The sequence below is a fragment of the Impatiens glandulifera genome, chromosome 3 (genome assembly GCF_907164915.1).
Source record: "Impatiens glandulifera chromosome 3, dImpGla2.1, whole genome shotgun sequence".
Lineage (NCBI taxonomy): Eukaryota > Viridiplantae > Streptophyta > Magnoliopsida > Ericales > Balsaminaceae > Impatiens > Impatiens glandulifera.
In genome coordinates, this window is record NC_061864.1 from 42,392,030 (window position 1) to 42,402,182 (window position 10,153).

The 10,153-nt window shown below is 30.6% G+C and overlaps 1 protein-coding gene across 1 annotated transcript; it reads right to left on the reverse strand.

The window, feature by feature from the left end:
• Positions 1–233: 233 nt before the first annotated feature.
• Positions 234–8,265, reverse strand: LOC124930236 (receptor-like protein kinase 7). The gene is made up of 3 exons (XM_047470595.1): positions 6,400–8,265; positions 516–573; positions 234–460 (listed from the first exon to the last, which is right to left on the reverse strand). Exons 1-3 carry the CDS (start codon positions 8,263–8,265, stop codon positions 234–236), a joined length of 2,151 nt encoding a protein of 716 aa, XP_047326551.1.
• Positions 8,266–10,153: the final 1,888 nt, after the last annotated feature.

A 10,153-nucleotide genomic window follows, 5' to 3' on the forward strand; every position in this document is an offset into this window, starting at 1 on the left:
CGATTTCAAATAAACCCTTAAGGATTTAATTAAAAATATATATTTGTGATCCAGTGTGGCTGAAACTAAAGAAATTAGTTAGAGGACACTCCAAGACCATCGGATCAGCGTTGTATCCTCATTTAGCGCCCATGAAGAAGTCAAGTAGCCCCGTTGTTAACGAAGGAAGCGCGCTTGGGTCGCAGCGGAATAGTTAATGCCCCATTAGTCAGGACGCTAATGAACGCTAGTTTCTAACGGAACGCCAACGGAATACCACCAGAACGCATACAAGCATCAAAAAGACGTCGTTTTGTCCTTCGATCACCTTCTTCATCGCGACGCCGTCTAGATAAGCATGAAGAAACTTCCTTGTTGGTCCACCCAATCAACTCATTCAAAGCCCAAAACAACTCATTCTGGATTAGATGGTGATCATTATCCTTACAAGAGTATGCTTCGTCACTACCTATTCCGGCGACTATAAGCCAAGAACAGTAAAAAATCATTAATGATTTTTGACTGATTCAGCCCACTTGGCTTCTCCAATCGACTTAGGGATGCTGTAAATAACTCCCTCAAGTCATTCTGAACCTAAGGAACCAACACACAACCCTTAAATCGAAGAAATTCGAAATCCGTATTAAAGCTTCAAAGCTTCAGATTTTTGGAATTTTCTGTTTAAGGCCTTAATGTTTAGATTTGAGCATCCAGAAAATTCCCTAATGATCTAGGAGTGTTCTCAAATCCTTGGGAAGGTTCCAATAAACCTCTAATTCATATTTACAATTTGAAATTTTTATATTTCAAATTGCATAAGCTTGTATTCTTGTTATTTATGACGTTTTATGGTTGAGAATTCATCCTTAGATAATTTATAAACTATCTAGATATGATAAAACCGACCAATTGACCTAAATAACAAAAACCCAATTCTGAATTCAAAAATAAAAAAATACGGGATTGTTGTTCTTGTGTTAATCGAATCACAGCCCAAAAAGATTCCCAACATTATTGTAAATATGTTGGGTAACTATTTAGATCATGTTTGATCCATCCCGATCATGTTTGATCAAAATCAAAATTTTCAAAATAAAATGAAAATTTTGAGTTCTTGAATTGGTCAAAACGAACAACCAATATTCTTGTTTTGGTACCAATCAAGTTTATGTGATATAAGGAAGCTATTGGATAACTCATTTCATTTCAAAACAACTTTAAAATCAAAAACCCGGTTTTTGATCACACGCTGTTTTGAACAAATTGATCATCATCTAGGTCGATCCATACCTTGAGATGATGATCAACATGTTCTTGGGAACTTTATGAACCTACCCAAGCTCTTAGATCAAAGAATCAAAGCTAAAAAATACTAATTAAAAAAAATAAACCTTTGATGTTCTTGAGGATCGAGGCTCTTAACCTAGGATCGAGACTAAGGACCGAGGAAAATAAGTTAGGACCAAGACTTAGGACCGATGTTAATAAATTAGGACCGAGACTTAGGATCAATGCTCTTGAGCTAGAACCGATAAATCCGATCGAGGATTGTCACATAGGATCGAGAGGTCCGACTTAGAACTGATAAAATTCAGACCTAGGACTAAGAGGTTTGACCTGGGACCTTGACTCCCAAGACTCATGATTGAGAAATCCAAACTTAGGACCGAGACTCCAAGGACCTAAGACTAAGAGACATAAACCTAGGACCGAGAACTCCCAAGTCCAAGACCGAGGAACTTAGCCTAGACCTAGTCCCGGACCTAAAGGTTTATACACCTTGACCGAGAAACCTAGCCCTAGGCTAGTCCAAGACCAATAAGTTTTTACACCTAAACTGGTAAGATAAGTCAATGATCGAGAGTCCGTAACACCTCGACCGAGAGACTCTAGTACTTAGACCAAGAGCTCCTAAACCCAAATTGAGAGTCTTCAAACCCCAATTGACAAAAATGAACCACAACCTTAAGACTCCGGTCCTAATGCCTAATTGGTTATACTTTAAAAATCTAAAATTATTTTTGTAATTTTGGGACTCCAAATCATTTTCTAAAAATCCCGAAAAGAAATGTATTTTAAATATTTTTGAGATATTTTAACAAAAATATTTCAACAAAGGCTTGTTTGGTGTTTATTTATAAATCCTAATGCCTTTAATAATGATTGATATTCTTCAGGTATTTCTACGTTAGTTATCATCTGTAACAGGTACCAGCATTTAAATATTGTTGTTTCAATATTGAAAATAATGCTAAAACCTAGAAGCATGACTAGGACCGGAAGAATAATCGGTTAAAAACTCAAACGTTATACAACCAATTTTCAAAAAAATAATTTAATAAGTAGAGACCGTTTTTAAAATGGATACGGAGGACATAACACGAATGCCCTTTCTCGAGTATCACCAAACTTCGAACCAAGCGAAACTCTAGTACAAAATACGTTTGTACACGTACACTTTTTTTTTATTGATTTTTCTAAAATCAATTGGCGACTCTAACTTTAAATAAATATTTTTTTTCTTAAATTATTTATATTTCATTAACTTAAATCAGATCTCATAAAAGAATTAAATTGCTCTAGGGGTTACAGCTTTTCTAGCGACTCTTCTAGGGATTTAATGTTTAAATTGAAAACATAAAACTTGATTTTTTGAAACGCTTGTATCCCATTTACACATTTAATAGGCTTGTCTTACAAGGTACAACACCTTCAAAGACGCATAGGTTTTATCCCTATTTTTATAGCATTTATGTGTAAAAGGGTACATCACCATTTTCTTGCAAGGATTTACTCGACCGGGATCAGTACTTCTACACCTATGTGCAAAGATTGTCAATGTGGAATAACAACTTGTTACAAACCGAGTGATGATGCGGGAAGAAAAACTAAAATACTTGGGTTTGACCCCACCCTTTGGCGATGAGTCGTTCGATAGTATGCATCCATTTTAGAGGTGGGGGGAAATTCTCAATTGAGTATATATTCCCTGATTTATGGAGAAACTCCTCGGCCGGATGACATCTGAGTACACTCCAAGGTGTAGTAATATCGTTCAGATGCTCTTCCAATGCATCCCAGGGCTAGTTTTTTCAGTCTTAAGTGTCGCTAATCGGCAGAAACGCATTAGTTTTCTTGTGTTAGACCTACTCTTAATTATTTAACTAATTGGTGATCCAACTGGATCCCAAATTAAATAAAGAAATTCCTAACTATATTTTTAACATAATAATAAACAAGCATATAAAGTAAATCCTAAACCTAACATCATACAAACAAAAAAAACAAATTTTTTATAGCTTTTTAATTATTTATTTTAGTTTTTTTTTTGTGTTTTACTTAAAAAAAATTAATATTTACATTATGTACAAGTATGAATGAAAATAAATTAAAGCAAAACAGAAATTTGTTATGAAATCATGCTAATGTTAACTTCATGTTTTAGACAAATAAAAAGAATAAAAAAAAAACAAAGAGATCAAAGGTAGCTTACAAAGGGGCAACTCCTTAGATCTTTACAAAAGGGATGAAAACTCTAAGTAAGAGACTTGTGACACAACCACACTAGTTGGTTCTCTTGCTTAGGTTTTGAAAGTGACAGATTTTTTTTCAAGAGATAAAAGGCAGCCTAGAGACACTAGAGAGTGAAAAAGAAGGGTCTTTTGCAAGGTGTTAAGAGGGAGTATTTATAGGTAAAACCGTGAAACCTTAGGGCCCAAAGGCCCACTAACACCCTACACACCGTTTTCCAAAATAATATTTTTAAAATTAATTAAAATGGCCTAGTCTTAAGGAAATTCCTAGTCTTATGGCAACTTCTCCCTATTTTCATGGCAACTTCTTCATTTTTCGCCACTCACGATTGGATTGGGACTTCAAGATTTTGAACTGTCAACATCATGAAGATGAATATTGCATTCATCACCTTTTCCTCTTTAGCTTTGGATTCCATGGGTCGGATCTTGGGCACGGGTCGGTCCATAGGTCGGGTCACCGATAGGATCCGTCAATTGGATCCTTGACTTGACTTCAGGTTGACTTGCTTCTGATTTGGATTATTTCAGTCTCATTCCCAAAATTTGATCCGGATCTTACATGTGGATCTTGGATTGACCCTTTGAACACATCTCCCTTCATCCTAATAAAAGATTTTGTTTATAAATAAATAAGCAATTTTATTTTTTTAAATATTCCTATTTCTAAAGAACAATTATAATTATAATAAAAATGCTAACTAATTAAGTCAAATTTAACAAATTCAAAAATTAAATTGCAAAATCTAATTTAACAACTAATCTAATCGACAACTAAACTAACAATTTAAAACAACTATTTTAATTAAAAAAATAACAAAATTATACATAACGAAAATTTTATTTTTAAATTAAAAAACGTTAATATATATATTTTGTATGTTTTTTTATAAATAATTAATGTATTTATTAAAATGAAACCTTGAATATTCAAAGTATAATAACTTTATTAAGGGTTATAACTTAGACAAATTACTATTTTAACTTACTATAAATCCAAAATCAATTATTTCCAAAAACGCATTTGCTCTAAAAATATTTTTCTTTAAAATAAATCGTGCAATTAGCCCGTGAATGAATTCGAGAAATTTGTATACGCTCAAATTTATTAAAAGCATAATCTATTTAAAATTTGGGGTAAAAAATGAGTGTCTACAAATGGAGACCAACGACAACAAGTGTATGAATGAGATGACGAACAACACATAATTTGTGTCGTCTATTTTGTTATCTCATCAAAAGATTTCATAAGACTAACATTTTTCCAATCGTGTCAATATTCCGTTTCGTTTTGTTGGTGCGTCGTAGCTATAAAATAAAAATAAACTTGTTTTAAAATGTGTATGAATTGTTTTAAAATGTTATGATTTAGTTGACATTTTTATCTAATAACAATAATAATTAATCACATATAAATAATTTTCATTAGAATATGAAATAATTTGAAGAAAAAAAATTGAAAATAAGCTAAAATCCAATTTTAAAATAAATCGGTGAAGCTCCCGCGGAGGCAATTGCGACCAACGACAACAAGTGTATGAATGAGACGAGGGTCAACACATAATTTATGTAGTCTATTTTGTCTTCTCATCCAAAGGTTGAGATCATAAGACTAACATTTTTTAGATGGTTGTTGCGTCGTGTCTTTCAAATAAAAATAATTTGTTTGAAAATATATATGAATTGTTTGAAAATGTTCAAACTTATTCTATGATATCATTTTTATTTTAGCAATGTTCAAACTTATTCTATGATATCATTTTTATTTTAGCACCAAATAAGATGAATTATTGAAAAGTTTTGTTGATAATTTAAAAACCTAGGTCCCTATATTATTTTAATAGCTTTTAGACTTTATCCTTAATTTCATATTGAACACAAATATATGATCTTTTAGAATTCGAACTAAATGAGAAATCGACATAAGCCTTTCTCTCTCAAGATAAAGTAATTTGATTATTCTTGTTATTTTGTTCATGAGTCAACATATTTTCCTATGAATAGGCTTTTAAATGTGAATCATATGATAAGTGGATCCTAAGTGGGATCTTCTGTTACCATTTAAGCGTGTTCCTGTGTTTCTCTTTACAAGGGGAGGGGCATTCTGGTAATAAAAAAAACTTTTTTCTTTTATTACCATAATGCCCCTCCCCTTATGATGAGGAACATAAGGAACACCCTCAAATGGTAACCGAGAATCTTATCTCGATTTTAATATGGTAACATAGGATACAAATTCGAAAAGATGAGAGAGAAAAAATATGTTTGGTTATTATTTTATGAAAGTGATGATTTAATTTTTATTTTTTTAAAGTAAAAATACTTAATTAAAATGTATTGATATAACAATAATTTCAAATAAAAAGTATTTTAGTTAATAAATTTAATGATATAATAGATAAGAAGGAATAAATAATGTTTAAATAGTTTAAATTATTTAAGTAATTCAAACCCAAAAAGATATAAGTGTTACCAGAAATATTTTTTTATTTTTTATTATAAATATTATTAAAGAGTTATTTTTTATTCTATATGAACAAGGGAAATGAGGTGAGGTGATTTGTGGAAATAAAATCTCTTCTTATTATAAGATCATAATTGATAATGGAATTATATAATTGATAACTCATTTTTGTAGGTTTTCAACACTTCTTTTTCAGCCTTGGTAATGGAATTATAAAAACAAAAAAAAAAACACTATAACCTTTATTTTTTATTTAAATAATTATTTATATTGAGTTAAATATTTATTTAACAACAGCAATAAAATTTGTAATAGTTATCGGAGAGTTATTATATGAGAGAGAGATTTTAATCTCAAATTTTATTTTAATGAAAGGAGATTCTTTTTAATACGTTCTATTTTTATGTAGAAATAACATGCTACCAGAAAAGAGCAAAATCCGATAACAAATGCCAATGAGAGTATGAGAACTATGAGTTTTCGTTCGTAAAGGTTGCCGAAATCCGACAACGAGCAGGGTCGGAATCCGACGACACTGTCGCTACAGAGGCCTTCGTTTTCGGCGAAGCTTCCATTGTAAGCATCTGAATTAAAAGAATCTGGAATTGGTCCAAGGAGATGATTATTAGAGAGATCGAGTAGGCTGAGTTTGAGAGAAGAAAGTGTAGATGGTATCAGTCCGACAAGTTGGTTTCCGGACAAGTTAAGCGAATAGAGGGCTGGAAGTGAGCCAAGAGAAAATGGTATCTCACCGGAGATTGAATTGTTAGCCATGTTTATGTCATAGAGAGAAACACACAAACCGATGCTTTGTGGGATAGGACCAGAGATTTTGTTGTTCTGTAAATGGAGACTACTTAGCTTATACATTTGTCCGATTGTTGGCGGAATTCTGCCGGAAAATTGGTTATTACTGAGATCAATTTCCACAAGATTAGATGCGGACTTGATCGATATCGGAACATGGCCGGATAATTTATTGTCGTTTACACGTAATCCTACCAGAGAAGCTGCTTTTTTTATTTGGTCAGATATTGGACCCTCAAAGTTGTTCATAGCAATATCGATCAAACCCACTTTGGGTAATCCCCAAATGCCGCTGGGAACCTCGCCGGAGAGAGAGTTTTTGCTGACTCGTAGCCTTTTCAGGGATAGACAATCGGCGTATGTCGCCGGAATTCCGCCAGTGAAGTTGTTCTGTAGCATCAAAAGTTGATTCATTTTACCGTTCTTGCACATATTCGGTGGAATTGGACCCGTTAAGTAATTTCCTGTCACGTCAATGAAGTCAAATTCAGACCAATAGCCGAGTTCTTGTGGGAGCTCACCGGTGAGCTGGTTATCATAAAGAGAGAGATTCACCAACCGCCTGAAATTACCCAGCTCTGAAGGGATCTCACCGGTAAATCCGTTTGAAAAAAGTTGCAAGCTTACAAGATTAGTTAACTTCCTAAGTTCCGACAAATCCCCGTGAAGTTGATTGTCTGAAGCGTCGAAGAATTCAAGATCTGAAAGATTACCTAAACCAATAGGCAATTTTCCGGTCAAAGAATTATTGTAAAGCTCTAGCAATTGAAGATTCTTTAATTTGGTTATCTCGATGGGTATCCTGCCTTCCAAATAATTATCAGATAGCTCCAGATTCCTCAGCTCCGTCAGACTCCCAATTCCAGTTGGAATCGAACCTTTGATACTACAGTTTGATAAGTAGAGCCAATTCAGCTTCTTCAAGGATAAGAGAACATCCGGGAATGATGTTTTATCAAAATGGTTATCGCCAACGCTCAAAACAGTCAAATCCGACATATTTGACAATGAATGCCATGGAAACTTACCAGAGAATCCACTATTGTTTAGGTGCAAACATGTTAGTTGATTGAGAGTAGAGAGATTAGGGACAGCTCCATTGAAGTGATTATTACCAAGATCGAGGTACTTGAGATGGACACAGTTCTTCAAGTCGTTCGTGACGGGTCCAGAGATGGAATTATAGCCTAGAGAAAGCTTCTCCAGGGATTTGAGCTTACAAATTGAATCAAATGGAACCTCGCCGGACAAGTTTTGGCTGGATAACTCGATATCTTTCACAGAGCCATCATCTGGGTGGCATGTGATTCCGGAGAAATCACAGATGTTGTTGTAAGATAGGTTCCATGTATTGAATACGGCAGCAGAAGGATTTTGTAGGGCGAACTTCAGGGAAAGAATTGACCCAATCTCATCTGAAAAGGCCGAAGAGAAGAAGTAGAACAAAGAGAAAAAAAGACAACAAAATTTGTCAATCGGCATGTTAAAGGAGAGAGAGAGTAGATGATTGAATTTGATATAAGAGAAGCTATATAGGAGGAGAACGCTTTAATATAACATGTGTTGAGAATTTTACTAAAATGCTTTTATCAACTATTATATTTAAAATCATACTTGGTACTATATTTAAATATAAAATTTATTAATTATTTTAAAAGATAGTTTCAAAATTATTTGTCTACTAAAATATATTACCCAAAACTAAGACATGAACACTAAATAACTCGATAGATTGTAATGAGTTGATTATTTAATATAGCTCAATGTAAGACATCAAAGTCCTATCCCAACTAAAACATTAATAAAATCTCATCCAGGTATTGTATTAGAAAATAACGTCACTTGCACGATCAATCAAACTGATAAATATATAATATTTATATATATAACCCTCATAAATTGAAAATGACACAATAAAAAGAATTGGTTGTGTTTTAGGTGTAAAGTACCCAAAAAAACTAATACATTGGAAGACACATATATGATGCAATATAAGACATAAAAAACTTGGTCCAATGTAAGATACAGATGTAGTGCAATTAAGGCATCAAAATTCCATGTAGTCAACAATATATGATAAAGCAATGTAAGTTATCAATCTAAGCAATATATAATAGCACAATCTAAGTTAATATTAAGTTAATATGGTTTTCAACCTGTAGGTTAACTGATTAAGGTTAAATGGTTACGGTTAAGTCCGGTTTTATCTCTTATATTAAAAATTGGTTAACCGATTAATATTTGTATCAATTTTACCGGTTTCAGAACCGATCGATTAACTGATTTATCGTTAACCGATAATTTAATTTTTTAAATTAAGTATTAAACTTATTAAATGATTTTTTTTCAAAATTGCGATACTTTTATACAATTTACTATTATATATATATATATATATATATATATATATATATATATATATTATTATTGTTATAATATAATATATTATAATAATATGAAATAATATTTCATAGATATATTAATATATTTTATAATATATTATATTATTCTAACAATATAATATATTTCAAAAATATTTATTTTTAAATTAATAATTATATAAATTAATTTTTTTTAAACTATTCTATTAAAAATATAATTTTAAACTTAAAAAAAAAAACTAATATATATATATATATATATTATTAAATATTATGTATAATATATCTAATATTTATAAAATAATTAATATAAATATATATGATAAAATTATTATCAGTTTACCGTTTAAACCCTAGAAAAATAGTTTAACCGAAAATCAAACCGTTTAACCGGTAAAAAATCGGTTAACTGGTTAAGGTTAAATGGTTACGGTTAAGTCCGGTTTTATCTCTTATATTAAAAATTGGTTAACCGATTAATATTTGTATCAATTTTACCGGTTTCAGAACCGATCGATTAACTGATTTATCGTTAACCGATAATTTAATTTTGTAAATTAAGTATTAAATTTATTAAATGATTTTTTTTCAAAATTGCGATACTTTTATACAATTTACTATTATATATATATATATATATATATATATATATATATATATATATATATATATTATTGTTATAATATAATATATTATAATAATATTTGATAGATATATTAATATATTTTATAATATATTATATTATTCTAACAATATAATATATTTCAAAAATATTTATTTTTAAATTAATAATTATATAAATTAATTTTTTTAAACAATTCTATTAAAAATATAATTTTAAACTTAAAAAAAAAACTAATATATATATATATATATATATATATATATATATATATATATATTATTAAATATTATGTATAATATATCTAATATTTATTAAATAATTAATATAAATATATATGATAAAATTATTATCAGTTTACCATTTA